We start from the raw sequence: 19,425 nt of genomic DNA on the forward strand, positions 1-19,425 counted from the left end.
TCTGCTTATAATGGGACCTCTGGAAGAGAGGGCCATGATGAGAGATTTGTCCCCTGCTTTCAAAATATGCAGAGGAATCAAGAGAAGAATGAGATGAAATCATCATAAACAGGGCATTTATATTCAGACTCGGAAGCATTGAGAATTAAGGTAGCGGGCAGATCACTGTCTCTCAACCTTGTGCTCCATTTGCAATTCCAATGAGCAATGCTTGTTTATTCTCGGAGGAAAGGCGTCTGTGCCGAGTGTTCTACCCAGTTGAATGTGTGATTCAGGCTCAGAGCTGCACAGTTCTCGTCTCTGGAACAGAGTTTGTAGCCATGCCTAAACAAGATCCTGTCATGATTTCCCAGGATGTCTGGGTCGCGGTTGAGATCATGACAGGCTCGATCTCTTGTTAGAAGTAAAATGTATCGATGAAATTGAATCCAACATGTTTTTGCCTGTGTTTCTGCAATACCAGTAGATATTCCATAGATTTGAAAAGCGTATGATCAAAATTGATCGAAAAACCCCAAATGTTGAAATGATGATATGTTGGTGATGTTGGTCTCTCCTCAGCTTCACGAGAGCAGCTATGATGCAGGGAAGGCCCTGCAGCGCCTCGTTAAGAAACCCGTACCCAAGCTCATAGAGAAGTGCTGGTCAGAAGATGAAGTGGTAAGAGACGCATGCTCTTTGCCCTCCATACCGCCATTTACTATCAAATTTGCATTGTCACAGACAGTACATTTGCAGCTATTTGATGTTATGTTTTGACTTCTGGTGTAAGACGTCAAGTAGTATTTCTTGAATGGGTCATATTATTCCATATTTCAATGTAAGTGTGGTTATTCAAAAGGATACATTTGTGTCTTTAGAGGGAGCTGTTGAGAGAGGGTTAAGTCTGCTGTATAGCTGGCGGTTAGGACCTCAGTGAAAGCACTCATTGGATCCTAGCCCCTTCAAGACTTAAGAGCAGCTGCATCCTGTTTATTGCCTGCAGAATAAATCTTCACCGTGAAAGAAGGAAGAGGGAAAAGATTGAGGGCTGGTATTGTTGGCCTCCATTTAAATTTAGATTTCAGTTTCAATGCAGCTGTAGAAGGGGTTTGAATTAGAAAATGGCAGCTCTTTTTTTTTCATCAAACATTACATGGAGGTTGGGTTGGTGAGAAATCTGGGTCATAAATATTACATTGTAAACATGATGGAGAGGTAATCGCTAATAGGATTGTGGTTTTGATACTATATGCAAAGTAAATCTACTGTTGCATACCTCATGTCTGTAATTGGCACTATATTAGGGTGAGTTTAGTACTTAAACCTAGCTAAAGATTTCCCTGTGACTTGGTCAGGCGGACTCCAGCTTATTTGTAGTTATTATTCTGTTTTCTTAGTTCAGTCATGCTTTTTTTTAAGCATCCTTCTTCTGCTGTTGATAGTTTTAACAAAATCCATCTGTGAATGCATATTGTAATCTGTATTGTCAGACAGTCCTAAAAACCATCAGTTCAGATGAAATTGAAGTGAATAATGTGTATATTTATCCAGTAATTAAACATGATGGGCACATTTGAATAAAGCCTTTGGCCCCGAAGCAGGACCGCAGCTAATCGAAACAGATTGAGTCACCCTTCCTTTCTGTGGAATGGTTATGAATTCTCTTTATTTATGCGTGCTAGCTGAAGGCTGGCTCCACGGCCGCGCGGAGATGATGATTGGGGCGGGTGGGGGGATTCTACAATTACAGCAACAAAAATCTCGCATAGCGGTTCAGTTTACCATTTTGCAACGGTAATTTCTCATTTTCTCTATGTATTAAGCAGCATTTACCTCTAAAAAATCACTTTCTTAACCCTGTGATGTAAAATAGGGTTATTGAACATTTGATCATGGATCATTTTATCTTTTGTCTTTACATTTAGTCCTTGGTTGGTTGTTGTTTATAGCGTTGGGAAGATGTTTCTGATCCAGATTGATGTGAGCGGGAGACCTGTTGTCTCTTAAGTTCTCCGTGTGTCCTGCCTGAAGAGGTAGTCAGCGGGCCCTGTGTGGTAAACCCTCCCCTATGGTGTCTGTAACCCAGTCAGCCAGCCCAGTGCTGGCCAGCCAAGGACACTGCTCCCAGTGATCTGATTTCCAGTTGTGCCTTTGCAGCCCCGCAGCCTTGAGGGACAGGTGTAAATGTACCCCCGACCTTGACGCACACACAGACACCGGCCCTGCTGCTCCTCATTTATTTATCATCCCTCGCTCCGCTTCTCCTTTCCTCTCCTCCCCCCTCCAGGACCAACCTCATTATTCCTGCTCTTTTTTTCCCAGCCTGCCTTTTGACATGTGAATAAAAGTGACAGTGGGGGCCACTGAAATGACAGAATCAGCCTGTCTGCAGGGTCAGTTGTCACCTCTCTTCCCCCCTGTTAACCCCCCCCCCCCCCCCCCCCTCTCTCTCTCTCTCTCTCTCTCAGTTCTGAGACATGTCTTTAGTTCAGTGGCACTCTCAACGTTCTACCGAGAATCATGTCAGGGAAAGACAAGACCCCAGCGATGATCATTTGTAAATCATTTTATTAATGCTGGGAGAAAGTGACAACGTCGCAAAGCAAAGTGTTGCTTCATTTTTATCGCCCTGTCATCGGCACTCGAAATGATCTAGCAGCGAGGTTTTGGAGCCAGTGCTATGTTCCCTATGCAGTCTTTCATTACCTCATTATTTAGTGCGACTTTCAGAGACTGCGAACCCATTACTTTTCCTCCTCTGCAAGAGACGATGAGGGACTAGGCTATAACAAAATATACAGAAATCTACCACTCATCCGAAGTCAATCTTTGCCAAACAAACCATAAATAAGCAGTGCTAATAATCCGTTGGCCAACAGGAGGAGCCATATAAACCAGCAGCAGCCTCAGAGGCGAGTGTGGTTACGTGTGAGAGAGAGTCTGATGATCTATCACCACTACGGGGAGGGGGCTCTATTTGTCAGCTGTGGTGTGGCTTATCTCCGGCTGTCTCTGCAGCTGATGAACGGCTATGGGACACCTCTGACAGCAGAGGGGGAGGGGGGGGGGGGGGGGGCTGAGGAGCCTAGCTGTGGAACGGCCCCCCAGTGGTGACATCAAAACCTACAGACCGGTGACACACCCCAAACACTCAGATAGATCTTAACGGAATACACTCTCTGGCTCCTACCAGGGTAAAGTGTGTACTGTTCTGACTTGTCCAACTTAGCTGAAAGTTAGATGGATGTTGTTGGCAATTTTGTAGTATGGTCCCTGAAAGTCTTTTTTAAGGTTGTTTTTAGTAATTGCTTTAGTTTACAGGAAGGGAATGAGTCAGTTTCCTGCCACCTTTGCTTCAGTAAACTGCGTAGGAAAGTAAATTGCAAACTGACTTCATACCCACTTAGGAATTGGCACAATACTTGAAGTTGCTACATTGTTGTATGATTGTTGTTGATGGTCACATGAACATATTAGGTATTAAAATTGTTGTTTTCGCTGTTATTGTGCCACTGTGGAGAGGATGTGGGGTGTCTTGCATCTGTAGTTGTGGTTTCCTCCTTATCTCAGAGAATGTTTTGATTTCCCCTCAACGTGACCAATCTCATTTGGACCGGTGTTAAACTTAGCACCCTTTTTTAGATTTAGTCAAATGTATGTACGTTTTAGTCATATTTGTCATTTGAATCATGATTTAGTTGAGTTGTTGTCAAACTGTGGGCCGTTTTAGTCTACTTAATGTGATTCCATTGTAGTCACATCACGTGTATTTCCTCAACCCATGGTAAACATAAATAACTGACTTCCAAATGTGCAAACATACATAGCCTTGTCCTACCAACGTATTCTACTGCATAATCCTATTGCATGATTTTCTTCCACACAGCCCAGCACCCAAAACACATTACTCTGAAGCAGATTAAAAGTCACACCCCTGGACAGGGCACAAGCTCTGTGTTTGAGAGGATTCGCTTGACATTGATCACACAATCCTGTAGTTACTTCATTACAGCAGGTGATTTGTAGATTAGTGATCCTGAGCAGAGCCTTGCTCAAACCGCCCTCTCTCAAATGCGAAGATTCACTGACCGTCTTGAGATTGGTCATATCTTCCCTGCAGCTTGTGGGTGCAAAAGCTTTCTTCTCCCATGGAAACTTTGCATTCTGTCATGTTTGAATTGACATCAGTAAAATAGCTACTTTTTCTACCGGGACCAAGCACATGCCTACTTGCATCAATCTGTTTGCATTGATTGGTTCTGGCCAGATTGGAGAAAGTTTGCCGGGCAGAGATGGTGTTCCTGACTTGGGCATGCTATTAATTTTCCACCAATCACAGCATTGCAAGGTTGCAATGAGAAAGTCTTAGAATTCTGCTAATGTCATGCATACTTTTGGTTGGACCAAACAAACAATTTCATCTCTTCAAAAACTCTTGTCTGTTTTAGTCAGAGAGATAATTTCATCTAGTTTAGTTCTTGTCAACTAAAATTAAGAAAAACGTTTGTTTTAGTTTTTTCTAGGTCTATTTAGTCAGTTGTCGTCTCATCTTTTGCCATGGAGAAATGGTGTTGGACGAATATTTTTGTCATTATTTTTGTTGACGAAATGAACACTGATTTGGACATATCTATTTAATATCAGACTCGTTTTCTACCACAGTGATATTGTCTATAGACCCTGGGGGTTTGTAAGTCTGGAAAGGTCAGCTTTTAACACTGGGTCAAGTATATTTACTCTCTACATTGTGAGTTTTTCTTTGTGTGGCATGTAGCTAAATGCTTCACTTGCAGCATTTTTTTGGGGAACATGACATTCAAAAGGAATTATGATTCGCAGGTGCCCTGTTATAATGATACCATCTTTGTGTATTTGCCCGCATGATCTTAACCAGTTTTACAGCTTTTAACAATCAAGTCTTGAGCAGGAAGTACGCACACATTACAATGACCTTTTGAGCTGTTTGCTCTTGCTCTCCTCCTCCCTTTATGTTCCTCCACTCCTGCCTCACAATAGAGTTCTGTTAGGCAGAGAGGGAGAGCGAGGGGAAAACCAGGGAAAAGAGCCAGCTCTCTGGAACACTTTCTGACAAGAGAGAAGCCTGTTGTTTCAGCGCAGCGGCTGGCGATTTGGTAGCGCTTCAACCCTGCCTTCCCCCCTCTACTTCTCCCCCGCTCTCGCTCTCGCTCTCTCAGCCCCGGCCTCCCCCGCTGTGTTGCCTAGCAACGCAGGGCTGGAGCAATCGGAGCAGTGGTAGAGCGATTCAGGGAGCAGATTGGCGGATGATTTATTAGCTGGGCTGGAGAGCAGTGAGCCCAGGCAGCTGAAATGGAGCCTTAAACTGGAGCCGACATGTAGAGAGGGAGGGAGGGAGGGAGCGGGCGGGCAAGGGAAGGAAAGAGGGAGGGGGTGGAGGATGTGAGAGAGGGAGTGTGCATTCAGCCCTCGAAACAGACCGATAGACAGGCAGTGTAAATAGTACAGTAGGGGAACATAATTAGGGTGACATAATTGGGACAGATACACAGGCTGCTCTGGCAGGTCTAATTGATTGTTGTCTCGGCGGGTCTAGAGCTCAGACCCCAGGAAATGAAGCAGTGCACTCACCTCTTCTGCCAAAAAGCAATAAATACATCATGCAAAATACCCCATTGTCATCAAAGAGGCTTCTTTGCAGTTCTTTTAGATGATTTTTCGTCCTCGCATGTCTATATTTGTATATCGACATGCAAGGATAATGTATTTGATTGTCAGGTTGCATGCCGTTTACACTTCAAACGGTCAAAGGTTTAGAAGTAATTTCTAATTCAAATAGTGAAATTGTTCAATCGATAATCGTACATATATTTCTGATGCACCAAGAGGTAGTCTGCGATATTAGATTAGGGTTTATTGCCCCCAGAGTGTGGAGGAGATAGGAATCACACACAGGAATGCATGTGCACGGCTCCACCTACTGGCTAATCAACCGCACCTCCAGCCTGCCAATGCAAATTCTCGCTTCCCACTCATCTCTAATACCATGTCCTCTTCAGATTGTTTTTCAAAGAGTATTGTACTATCTCCATCTGCCTTTTGATAAGGACTCTTTGGAAGGGTTGCCTTTGGAGAGTTTAATTAATTTGCCCCTTTTGCCTTTTTTTTTTTACTATATATAATGATTGTTGTGGCTTGTTTAATGTATTGTTGTTTGTAGTTGAGTCATTATGGATAAGTTAGCTTGATTCAGTTATTCACTGCTCATACTGAAATTGACATTTTTGTATTGCACATATATTTTCCTCTTCTCTGAGTGTGATAACAAATTCCTGTTTATTTTGCAACTGTACATTTCCTGAGTTACTTCTGTAAAAAATCCTCCTTCATTCTCCATCAAAGCTGAGTGTGTAAACAATCTGTGGTTACATAACACATTGCACATCACATGGAACACAGGAACTCCATGTCTGGTTTTCCTGTTCACTTGTCTTCTTTTACCATGGCCAAGACCTTTCTCCACACGAACTGCCCCAGCCTTCCTCCCTCTCTTGCTCCCAGCCGTGTGTGCCTGTTTGTGTGTGCGCTCACCCCGAGCCCTGAATACGTTTAAAGAAAAGCTGTAGTTTCCTCTTTAAAAGCACTAGGCGCAGTGGCTGGGGTGTTGATATGAAAAGAGCTTGGCTTGGGCTGGTCTGTGTATGTGCATGTGGGGGGTAGAAGCATAAAGCCTGCTTTGGCACTCTGAGCACCGTCAGAACATGCTGGAGTGAGAGCCATGCCAAATGCCAGCATGCAGCACGAGGCTCCGCTCCTGGTTTTACAGCCTGCCACGAACCAGAGGCTCTCTAGCAGAAAGATCACATGTAAAGCCTTCCCCTTTGTAGTGGAAGAGCAGAGAGTGACAAGCTATTTCTTGCTTGTAAAAAAGCGGTGTACCTTCGGAGACTTAGTGGATTTGCCCCCCTAATTTTTCCTTTACCTGTGGCTGGACGTAGAGATTTGTGCCGTGCTCTCCAGGGACTTTCTCTGCTTTTTGCCGGAGTTACTTGGTGGAAACGGTTGGCTGAGATTACTGAGCAACGGGACTCGCCTCTGGAACAAGAAAGTAAATCGGTTGGTTGTCTGCTTCGCTGGTTATGAATGTTTTCAGCCTCTGCCTTTATGGTTCATAGTCTGTGGCTCTTAAAGGAGAAGAAATGCGTTTTAGGTTTTTGTCCTTTTTTTAATATTAATTCCTTTTTTTTTTACGAGTTCAGCTCTTGTGCTATTCAGAGGTTTGGTGTAATGTTACCAATAAGTTTGCTTATAGAGAATAATTGCAGGTTTGTTGGGAAGTGCAGAATTGTCATGGCTCTGTCGTTGGTGTCTTTTTAACTCATTTCAGTCAGTGTGGATTAGTACATTTTCCGCTGTTGTCGTATTTCCAATATCATCCTCGATCTGTGTGGGGGTTTTTAGATGCTGTATTTTGCACATAAATGTAGTCTTGTGCTTCATACAATTGGCTGATGTGCAAAGTAAGAGGCTTTATAATGCTTAGGAACTTGTTAAAGTTAAGTTTTGATTTGCACTCTTGGGTTGTATGACTGAAGTTATATCTTCAATCATTTGTTGCTTTTTTTTTTTTTTTTAAACCACATGAAAGAGCAATCTTAATGTCATCGTCTGTGCCTGTCATTTCTTCTCATTTTGCCCTGACATGGCTGTGTATGCACTCAGGAGTTGAAACGAAGGGTACAGAGGTGTCTAGATTAACATCAAACCACAGATTAACAAAAGGAAAACAATGTTTTGTCATGTTGATGGGCTGTATCTTAACGTGTTTGGATTTTAGCTGACTGTACTGAACGTTGCTGATTCTTTTTCTGTCATTCCCTTTTTCTGAAAAAAACAAAAAACAGAAGCGGTTTATTAAAGGGCTGAGACAGTTCGGCAAGAACTTCTTCAGGATTCGGAAAGAACTGCTACCCAACAAGGAAACAGTAAGTAATTCCCTGTATATTTAAGATCTCTGTTCAATGTGTGTACATATATTAAATATTTCACTTATAGATAACATGTTTGCTCGAATAAAATGTTTGTCAAACTTTTGTAACTTTTTAGATACTACTGGTAACTCAGTAAAATGTGTTCTTGATTTTGGCATTAACAGTAAATGATACGCTTGTATGTGACATTTTGTGGTTGTTGTGGTTTTAACCCTGAGGACTTATTGATGAGTGCATTCTGCAATACTATCAGATATGCTTTTGGGGTCTCTGGAAACACAATTCTTAAACAAGGTGATGAATAAGTGTCACCATAGAAGTTCAAGATTTAAGTCAATTAATAACGGTCAAACTTTATTTTCAGAACTGATACATTTGTTGTGAAAATGCAGTGTGAATCATGAATATGAGCACTCAGTTTGTACCTGCAATGTTGTCAATAGCAGTTAAAAAAAAGTGCTTTGATTCCCTTCAGGCAGTTATATTTTGTATAATGAGAAAGCTAATATAAACATAATTTGACAGCATACGAGAGACCTGCCACCTTGCTAACTAGCATTAGCAATTTTACTCAGCAAATATTTGCTCCTATTGAAAATATTTTTTTTTATTAAATTGCTATGTGAAATTATTATGCACATAGCATTGTATACAGTGTGTGTGTGTGATGCTGTACCAAACATTTTTGTTTTAAACATATTAGAGATGAGAGGTACTATTCTATTAAACTTTGTGGTACTTGCTGAAAAGAAGGCCATGCTCCAATATTGCTTCTACAAGCAATGAAAATGGAACACTGTTTTTAAATTTAAATCTAGCTTTAACTGCACACTTTTTAATTAACATCTTTGGCATTGTTTAAAGGAAAAGTGGAATTATATTAAGCAGTTTTTAGTGGATGATTGTATTTAATTGTGAAGACACAGCTAGAAACTTTTATTTTGTATGTACCTTTTTGGCCACAATTATTTACTTGCTATGTTAAGTAAAAACTAATTTCCCATGCCAACCATAATGGTTCAACAACAAGTTGCTGACAATTGAATTGGTCTTTTGAGTTTAGAATTGCCCAGTTGTAGCAAAGTAAATATTGTCAAGTCTTCATCTGTGCGATTTAAACCTATTTTACAGACGCAATGAAATCAACATTAAATAAATATCCAAATATTGATCAGGAAAGGGTACAATGACCCTTATAAATCAATACAATAGTTTTAATGATTTATTTTGATTTGGCATCTTGTTGGCTTAAAGGTTTTCCAGTCATTGATATTGCTCCAACTGAGGGAGACAAGGCGAGTTAATATCTGTCACGCTCAAAGGAACTCTCAATTGTTTTGTTTATATTCCTTGGTGTAGAGATGGTTCTCTGTCCAAGTTCCTCTTTTTCCTCGTGTGTGTGTGTGTGTGTGTGTGTGTGTGTGTGTGTGTGTGTGTGTGTGTGTGTGTTAATCATCAGTGAACAACTGTGTAACCTGTTACATGACAAATCCAGCCCCAACAATGATTAACCCAACACAGTTTAGTCAGCCATATTAATGGTGATCAATCCATGAGAGCAAAAACATGGCAAACACACCATAACAATGTTCAACCTTCATTTCATGCTGACTCCATGCCATGTGTTAATAACATCCCAACATCCACAAATTAGCTAGAGATGGTCCTTAAGTTACAAATAGAAATGTGTCGATTTTTCTTCTTTTGGATAAGGAGGGAATATGTTGTACATTGAAAATTATAAGCTCTTCCATACCTTTTCCCTTAACTGTTGAATTATTCATAAGTATGTTTTGGTTTGCTTAGCAATGCAGACCTTGTTGTGCTCATTTCTGTAAAAGGAAGGCTGCTCGTTATGGAAGACATGAGGAAATAGTGTTGACAGAAATGAAGGGAAGATCAAAGGTGTTAGTCTATTCTTTCCCTTTGTCTGCTTTGAGTTTGAGAGGAAACATCTTCATATGCCACTGGCAGACTGATGGCAGCAGTAGTAGTAGTGCAGTCAGTACTATCCCTCTTGATGTCACTCCCTAATGCTTCCAAAGGGATATTCTTTTATTAAAAAAATCTATTTATTCTTTATAAGTAAGAGATGACCTCATATGAATACAGATTCTCATAGAGGTTACCTTAATGAATTTTCCTGGTTTTGAAATATATTACCCGACCAGTGGATTGACTATAGAGGAGGTATTAATGCTATTCCACCTGGAGTGGGAGTCTGCTTTATAGGAAAGGTAATGGACCTCCCTCTGTATTCAGCCCTGCCACCTTCAGAGGGCAGGGAAAGATTCCCCCCCTCTTTGCAAATGGAAAATAAACTGCCCTTTAAACATAAGAAAAGTGGAGAAAATGATTGAGGGAGCATGGGGAGGGTAGCAGGGACCGGCTAAGAGGAGTGAGGTGGGGGGGGGGGGGGTTAGCTCAATATAGACACCATGAAAAGCTGGGGTTGTTGTGCAGTTAAAAAAAGAAAAAAAAAAAAAAAGGAAAAAAACAAAAAGCCCCCTTTTTGCTTATGATTGAACTTGCTTTTGTGCTGAAAGCCTGCTCTCCAAGCTAGTGCCAGTCAATACCCAGAGGAAAGCTCCATTTATTTTCCTAACAGCAATCTCTCTCTCTCCCTCATTCCCAACACTCTAAAATAGTGTAGAGCATAACAATCTCTCAAGATTTCATAGGTTTAGGAAGAGAGAGAGAGAGAGAGATTTTCCCTATCTCTCTGCACAGGCCTATATTTCCGTAATTCCACTTGCATGCCAAGCTGTCCGAGAGGAACCATCTCACATAAACGAGGTTGTTCCTTCAACATGTTCTGCCCCTAGGCCTCGATACGACCACTGTGCTGAACCCAGAGAAGCAAGGCTATAAAACCCCCCCAGGGCTGATAGCCGGAGCTCCAGAGGAGGAGTACTGTTGTGCCTCCTGCCTCTAACTGTTTCTCCCGCTAGCCCCTTGTTATCTGGGCCGCTCCTTAAGCGCCAGCGAACAAGGCTGTGCCAAGGGTAAGCACCCAGCGCTGTGTAAACACACCAGGCCTGACTAGCTCTCAGGAATGCTTTATATAAAGTCGCATAAAGGCCCAGAGGGAGAAGTGGGTGTGTCGCCTGACCGTCTGCGCTGGCTCTGCTGCCACCATTTCCTCCACTCCTGAGAGGACGTCATGGAACTCGAGCTAGCTGCTCTCAATGTTCTAACAAGTAAATATGCTGAAATTGCAGATCACTGATTAACGTTTTGCTTGATATATCCACGTTAAAGGTTTTAGGAAAATGCGGTTTCAAAATATATAAAAATATATTACTGATTGGCTTCCATAGCTGTACAGAGGATATTAACAACTACATTAATCTGGTAGAGAGGTTTCTTTGTTATATTTCAGAAGTGCAATACAGACTCTTCCTTATTCCACTTGTGTAATAACTAGGTCTGCCAAAGTTAACATGTTAATTCCTGTGATTAAAATAAATTCCATCCCCATATTTATTTATTTTAACACCTTTTAAAGCATTTTTCCCAGTTTAACCCTTGCAATGTACAATCTTTTTATTTTCGCTGAGCGAGTGCATTTTATTTACAACATGCAACAGTTAATGGAGGAGGACACACCAACAGAAGATGATAAGAAGGGCTTTTCAAAGCTGCTGTCCCCGATTTAGAGGATCAGCCTCAGCAAGGCACTTTGCAGTTTCGCTGATATTGATCAACAATCAGATCTGCGGTTATGTTGTGTGCACTGTCTGTGCTTAGTGTGGTAACTTGTCTTCTATGTCCCACTCCTTACATTATAACACTATATTCTAACAGAAATGGGGGGGGGGGGGTGTGTAACAGAAATTGTTATTCATTCGTGAGTCATCACAGCAAACCATGCGATTAAGTTGATTGTTTTTGTTTGACATCCCTAGTAATAACACAGCAACTCTATATTGTTATATGTAATGACATGCTGACAATGTTGTTATTGCAGTTAACATTGTTACTACACATGTATAGGGTAACTTTTACCCATCACATTTTTTGTGGCAGTGTATGTATGGTTTTGCCCTAGTTTATTTGGCTTCAGCTGCATTTTGGTATAGAGAACTATTCTTCAACTGCAGGTGCTGGGTTAACCACAAATTTGGTTGGAGGCAGAGAGAATAGTTACTGCTGCAGCATCCCGGTTAGAATGTGTATTCTGCCACAGGAGGAGAGACAGCCCAGCTCCCCCAGGCCTTGTCATTTACAGGCCAGGATGGCCAACAGGAGAGCTGTGTTCTCTGCACAACCTCGCAGCAGATGTTTGCCCCTGTGCGATCTGTACAAACGTCAAATTGAATTCATTGCCGTGTCTTCACCCCAGCAGCGAGAGCCTTGGGGATGAGTGTGTGATTATAAATACTTTGGTTCAGGCACTAATTAAACCAGCTAAAACTAGTGGGGCCTGCTCCAGTTGGCAGCAGCTGTCAGAAGTTGACAGAATGGCTTCCTTGTTTTGGTAAATGATATAGCTTGTCTATGCAGTAGAAACGTTATTGGTTGGGGGAAGCTCAACAAGTATGTATTGATGTTCTTTCGGCAGACCACATGCAATTTAGTTTGCTTTGGTGTAGTCAAACCCTGTTCACCTAACAGATGTAACATGGAGAGGAGGTCCCACAGTAATTGAGTTACTTGGTAGGCTTCACATTGTGGTTTGTGGCTAGGGTTCACCCCATAGTCGATATTATCAAATGTTGCGATATTTAGAGCATATCGTGGAGCAGATATTTGGAGTGATATTTGGAGCATGTCAAGGGAACACCAGCCATATGCTTTGTCACGCTGGCATGTCTCCACCGTACTTCAGCAATGAACGATATTATCCAATATCGTAATATTTTCTTAAGTAATATCGTGACAAAGGGCATTTTTATATCACCCGACCCTGTTCGAGGGACTAGCTTATGAGCAGGACACAAGAGATCGGCCCCCTGTAAAAAGGCGCTGTTGCAGTCCAATCTGCTTTCATTGGCAAAAGTGCTTACAGCAGGAAAACACGAGTGCTGATTCTTCAGCGTGTGCATCCCTGACCTGTGAAAGCAGAGCTTATTCAGTCATTCTCCAACAGAAAGGCTTGACGCAGCAGGGATCGGCTGTCTATTTAACCGCCTTTCACACACACTGCTCCACTAGCCAAGGCCCCTTTCACTGTTCATTTTCTCTCCGCCGCTGTGCTTAGAGGAACCACAATCGCGAGGGTGTGTTTTTTTACGTCAAACACATTTTGACGTTTGTTTGTTCCTCCGTTTATTTCTATGGAAATGCTGCTAAAATAAAGGTTTTTGAGAGTGCATTGATTGGTACAAGTAATCCTCATGTCAATTTAAACTTTGCAATTACTCATGTGGTGGCTGTTTTTCTTTTGTTCCCCAACTGATAGTTCTCTCCCATATTCAGAGAGCATCTTGTATATATCCCATGTCCGTAGCTAAAACATTTGTACCCAGTTTTACCTTTTTTGCTTCACATTTCTGCCTTGTTGGAAGTGTATTCCAACAAGATGTGCTTGTAGAATTGTGCTTTCATTAACGCACATAATAGTATGGCCTTGTTTGTCTTTACTAAGCATTAAAGACAGAGGCAACACCTTTGAAATATTATTAACATTCCATTTTAGAAAAGCCTGCAGCTCATTAGAAATGATCTGCATGTGGCCCAGTGGGATTTACTCGTCAGTGTACATAACTAACTTTGGAACCATTTGATACCCCGTGGCATTTGCACCAGCCTTGTGCGTCTTTTTTGGCAGGGCATTTATGTCACTAAGGCCCTCTTAACATTCAAGTGTAATATCATTTATTAAATCTCTCAAGCTCATGAACATTTACATTTGCCCTCAGAATTATGCATTAGCAAATGCTACAGTTAAGCATAGCCAGGACATTAGTCACCAGTACAGTCACAACATATTTTGCTCAAACTGTCTAATACCAAAAACGTATGAGGATATGTACACCATTATTTTATTTTGGTGTCATTTGCTTCTTGTCAAATCAGTTAAGTCAAAGTTTATTGGTCACATGCACAGGTTCTAAACTGTACAATCAAATACTTACTTTGCAAGCTTCCTCTCGACAGTGCAGTGATGACACAGAAGTTAAAATAAAATAACGGCAATACACAATAGGGTAAGGCGCAATACGAGTACTAAGTCAATAACAATATTTAAAGTATAAGTAGCAGTAATTAAGATAAACATTATTCTCCACCTTGCCGAAATGAAAGTCAGCCGTCAGCGCCGCCTCCTCCTCCTGCTCTCCCTCCTAAGGCCGGAGTGTGTGGAGGGAGGGAGCATGAGGGACACAGGCAGGCTGCACTAATGTATGTTTACACAACTCTGTATCAGCCACCAGAGCCTAGAGACCACATGCTCCTGCTGGTCTCTGCTCTCCTGGTCGATGCTCTTAATAGCTCATCCAGCTGAAATGTGAGAGAGATTTTTTTAGGTAAAGCTTTGTGGTTAGATTCAAGGTTGATTGTCCATTGTTATCCTCAGTTTGCTCTTTATTCCTCCCTCACGGCTCTCCCCCGCACTTGCCCCCTCCCCCTTTTTGACTCTCCCCTGTTCTCTCCTCCTTCCCCTGCTCTTGGCAGTAACGGCCTCAACCGTTTGGCTTTATGTCAAAGCAGGGGCCTTTTGTGGCTCCGTCACAAATCTGCCAGGAAAAACAGAAACCATCTGTTCAGGCCTGAGAGGGGATGAGTGTGTAAATACATGAGTTTAGCCCTCGCCCTCGGCCCTGCCCGCGCACACAGGGCCACCGAGGCCAGCAGAGGCTCCCGCACTCCCACTCATCCTCTGCAGCGCACACGCACACCACAATCATGCTTCAGCAAGAGAGTGGAGCTGTAGAAAAATACCACACAAGCTGGAACGCATACTTGTATCAATTTTCCTTTTTTCTTTTTTCTTTTTTTTCTTTTTTTATAACACACATACGAATGTCACAACATGTAGTCCACCATTTCAAGTGGCAATAACTGGGAGGCAAGCACAGAGTGTCGTGATATGAGGGTAAGCCCTTTCCTTGTTGGATAATCCACCGCCCAGAAATCTCCTGCAGATGGAAGCGTTCTAAAAGGCCTTATAATACCAAGCTTATGTTGTCACTATCTCATGTTCTTGGGAGCACCAGCACACTCTGTACTTCAGTTATTTAGAGGGCCATGGGGAAAAGAGGGGGCAGAGCAAATATCTGGAGAATTTGAATATGGAAGTTTTTAGCCACAATGGCATCTTAAATATCATTTCCTCTATGGTTTGTTTTTGTCGTCTTACTACAAAACAATTGTAATTATCCCTTAATAGATTTACTTGTTTTGGCTTTGAAAGAAGGAAGCAAAGAATTAACCAACCCCCATAGCCTCAAGCATATGCTAGCATGACAAATAGTTTGTGACATTTATATCTTGGGAAAAGAACAAGCTCAGTCTGAGATTTCATCCTTGTTTGGCTTCAGAGAAACCCATCTTGACAGACAGGCAGGTTGGTAGAGGTATTTAAAGTGTCAATCTGTCTCCTTGACGCTAATTCACTGCATGAGGCCTTCCACAACCACAGGAATGCTGAATTCATGACCAGCAAACCCTGCATTGAGGTTCCATAAGTTGTTGTACTCCGTATGGAAACATTTCATCACGAAAGAGCAGTCCCGTCCCCCCCTTTGTGTATATTAGACCTTGATAAGATGAGCATTATTCTACTCTTTCCTACTCAAGGCACACATGTTGGTGAAAGATTAAAAGAAAAACACACCACTGCTCTCAGATAATGTTTTTATCATAACCTGTTTTGGGGCAATGGGGTGGTTTTCTTTTGGTAATAATAGTTTTTGGTTTCCACCTGAGGAGAAACATTTTCAAAGTAACAGATGATCCCCCTTAGAGCACTTCCTTCAAATGTCTCCCCTTCCAAATGTTTTGTGTGTCTTACAGACCCAACAGTGCGCCTTTACAAACTCCAACATTAATGTTTTCATTAATCCCTGACATCTATAATGGTACTTGGCGTAGTGTAAGTGATTGAGGGCCGCAGTGACCTTTCCCTGGGTCTGCCGGCCTGTTGTTGAGGCAGCGTGGTTGTCAGCCTGCAGCAGGGAAGGAGAGGGCTGCTGCTGAGAACAGTCATTAAGTACAGAGCGATGCCAGCACTCAGCCCCGCTCCACGCTTTTGATCTGCACATTTCAATTAGATTTCACATCAGGACGCCTGCCTTCCCTCAGTCGGCACCTGGGCCCTGCTTGCCCGGCAGCCCTGGCCAAGCTAAGAACAAGGCATATAAGGCAATATTATGGGTCATGGCAAAAACCTGTCTCTTTGAAACACGAGTGAAATTATGTCTTGCTTTCTCAACCTGTGTATATTCATTCAGAGGTGGAATGGAACTCAAAATAAGATAACTGGTAGGATGATAGTCCCTTGTATCTTGAAACAGGCCACTAGTAAATGGTATAACCTTGCTGCTTCTTTATTCAGTCCAAGTGGCCTTAGTGCTCTGAAGCGTTTCTGTGCTCCGAGGCCTCCTGGCTGTCTCTCCAGTCAGCCCCCCCCCCCTCAGAGGCATGTGGAATCCATCCCACAATTCCAGATGTGCTGTGTGGAAGTCCTTGGGTATCTCAGAGCTCAGCACCAGTGGGTTTTAGGCTATTTTCAGACTTTAGACCCATTGCTTTGTTACAGCACACCACCTTCATGTACAGTGTGCTTGGACTTGAAACAGCAGACTCTGTAAAATGTCCTCTGTGGACTGCACTGTCTGATAATATGGAGTCCAATATACGGTGGTGGATGTGCATATCCCCTAGGAGCATTATGAAGAGGATCTCATTAAACTGGCTCAAGGCAGCGGGCTTAGGCCAATCAAAGCAGCCATTTAGAAGGACTTATCTTGTACCTTGATGGCTGATATTAAAGAGGCTTGTGGAAACTGTTAAGAAGGAACAGCCATGTGATCCTCAGCCTATGTTTACTCACGGTAAACATGGAGGTCCCAAGCAGCCCTGAACTGGTCTTTTATTCAATTAAAATGGCATCATTCATGCCCACCTCTATTTGTGTTCACCTGAGTATAGAATAGGTATTGCACAATTATTTTTTTAATCTATTTCATAATGTAGGTCTGAAATTGATGTCGTTGTGTTGATTCACAGAAACATTTAGCAAGCCCACAGAAATAAAAGAAATATTCTGCAAAACAAGTTGCAGCTATGTCCTAGCCCAGCACCTACTGTGTATGGGTTTCAATGTGTTCACCATTTCATGGAAGCTTTCATTTTAATCCACGTCGTGAGTCTTGTGCTGTTACCTCTCCATGCAGCTGAGAATTAGTTACGCCGTCACAAAGCTGTTAATGTGTGTTAGAGAACGATGCATTGACTAATTTATGTCATGTAGCACAGCTGAAGCAGGGAAGGGAAAACAATCAATAGACATTAAAGCAAAATAGCTCTGTTGAGCATGGGTTTAACAAGACCCATAGATACTAGATGACTCCTCTGGGCCTTAAAGATTACAGGTGAATAACAGCCCACCTTCCCCTTCATGAATGCATTAACAAATCGAATAGAGGACTAGGCTACCGACAACTGGGAGTGCAGGGTGGGGGAGAAAGGCTAACCTCACAGGAAACTGCATAATTGCCCCCTGCTCCTGTCGCCAATTTCAGGGCATGTGTATTATTTTGAGTGTGGCCGGAAAGCAGCAGTTAATTTGCACAGGCTGCCTCAGCAAAGTGCTTTCTGATCCATGATTGCATGTGTTAATGTTTCAGTTGGGTATTGATTTCCTGGCGGCCTTTTGTGTGCTGGATTTATCCGCCTCGCTCTCTGGCAAGCGCACCCCTCCGAATGTTTGATTAAAGTTCAATTGACTCTTCCAGCGAAGGGGCGAGGAGCCATTTCACTCCCTATTTGTAGCGCCAAAGCTCTCCCCGACATGTTCTTTTGTTCCTATTCAAGCGCCTGCCACCCAGGCAGCCACCAATGCACTGATCCTAATACCCCTGCATTCAGTGAGCCTCCCAGCCTAATCCTGGGACAGACACGGCCACAGCACAAACACACCCAGGCGTCGACAAAACCTGGCGTGGACTCATTCCACTCCGTGGCCTCTCTCAGAAAAGCACTGCCATACTGTAGCTGTTAATGAATTATATCAATGTCGGAAAATCCAACTTGTGACAAACATAAACGTTAATTATTTTTCACTACCCCCTGTCTAAATGCACCTAAATGCATGATGGCTTGTTTATTCATTTACAACATTTCCAAGGGAGAATAGTTTTCTTTCCTTTTCTTTAACAATTCTTCTTTAGTTACAATTACAGGGAGCCGGAGTGAACTTGTGTGTTTTTCACAGGTTTCTGAATGTCTGACAATATCAGTGGTCCTGGTGCTTGTTGCTCAGTGTGTATCTGTCTTATTGCCTTGCAGGGGGAGCTAATCACATTCTACTACTACTGGAAGAAGACCCCCGAGGCAGCAAGCTCTCGAGCCCACCGCAGACACCGTCGCCAGCCCGTCTTCCGCAGAATAAAGACCCGCACCGCCTCCACGCCAGTCAACACCCCGTCCCGCCCCCCCTCCAGCGAGTTCCGTAAGTACAGTACACCCCTTTATGAGTGGGCAGGGGGGAAGAGGAGCCAGTCTGACAGGCTACAACCAAGTGTCAAGAGTGGTAGAACAAAGAGCTACTCCTGCTAGTTGTGGCTGCATTCTGTTTTTAAAAGAAAGAACAGGGGCAGGGGAGCTTGTTATCGTTTGATTGTCATGTGTGTTTCTCTCCTGCTTTCTTCTTTCAGTGGACCTCAGCTCAGCCAGTGAAGACGACTTTGACAGTGAAGACAGCGAGCAGGAGCTAAAGGGTTACGCCTGCCGCCACTGTTTCACCACAAGTAAGACGTCAGCACACACACACACACACACACACACTTAACATCACACGGACCTGTGTGACAATCCTCATCATGGTTGTGTTCAGTGTGAATCCGGCACCTCACGGCGCCCATCTGACAGATGGGCATCAGAGGATGTCAGCGTTAATTCGATCAAATCAGACGGTAGCGCCCACAGCTCTCCACCTCATTATCCCTCCCCTCTTTTTTAGCACGGCGTTCTCTCAGCGCCAACCTTCCGTCTGATGCAACTGGGAGGCTAATAACTGTGTGTTTATTGTGTCGGCCAGCATACGCCCTGGTGGTTTCAGACGTACGGCTGTGTATCAGATACGGTCTTGTGTGTCTCAATTGATAAACTCTTCGTGTTTTGTGTTTTTTTTTCTTCTTTTTCTTTTGGACCCAGTCACTCAATCTTAATCAGCGCACCTGTTAATCATATGTCATTGCTGCGGTTGTGATAACGACGCGTCATATCCTACACAGTATGATGTCGATGGATTTGAAGCCGGCGTTCTACCTCATGTTTGATTATTATTATGTTTACCGTTACGTTGTTC

At 42.8% G+C, this 19,425-nt stretch overlaps 1 protein-coding gene across 6 annotated transcripts in view; it reads left to right on the top strand.

Moving 5' to 3' along the window:
• The window catches only part of rerea (arginine-glutamic acid dipeptide (RE) repeats a), a 111,221-nt gene that overhangs the window by 84,573 nt on the left and 7,223 nt on the right, over positions 1 to 19,425 (top strand). For 4 of the 6 annotated variants that reach the window (XM_083675235.1, XM_083675233.1, XM_083675234.1 and 1 more), the window contains 4 exons: positions 562 to 660; positions 7,863 to 7,943; positions 18,405 to 18,567; positions 18,773 to 18,865. In XM_083675235.1, coding sequence (XP_083531361.1) covers positions 562 to 660; positions 7,863 to 7,943; positions 18,405 to 18,567; positions 18,773 to 18,865 — 436 coding nt within the window. Of the gene's footprint in view, positions 1 to 561; positions 661 to 6,850; positions 7,075 to 7,862; positions 7,944 to 18,404; positions 18,568 to 18,772; positions 18,866 to 19,425 lie in introns of those variants that run through there. The other 2 variants (XM_083675237.1, XM_083675238.1) reach the window with 2 other exon arrangements.

The sequence above is a fragment of the Argentina silus genome (genome assembly GCF_951799395.1).
Source record: "Argentina silus genome assembly, chromosome: 8".
Classification (NCBI taxonomy): domain Eukaryota; kingdom Metazoa; phylum Chordata; class Actinopteri; order Argentiniformes; family Argentinidae; genus Argentina; species Argentina silus.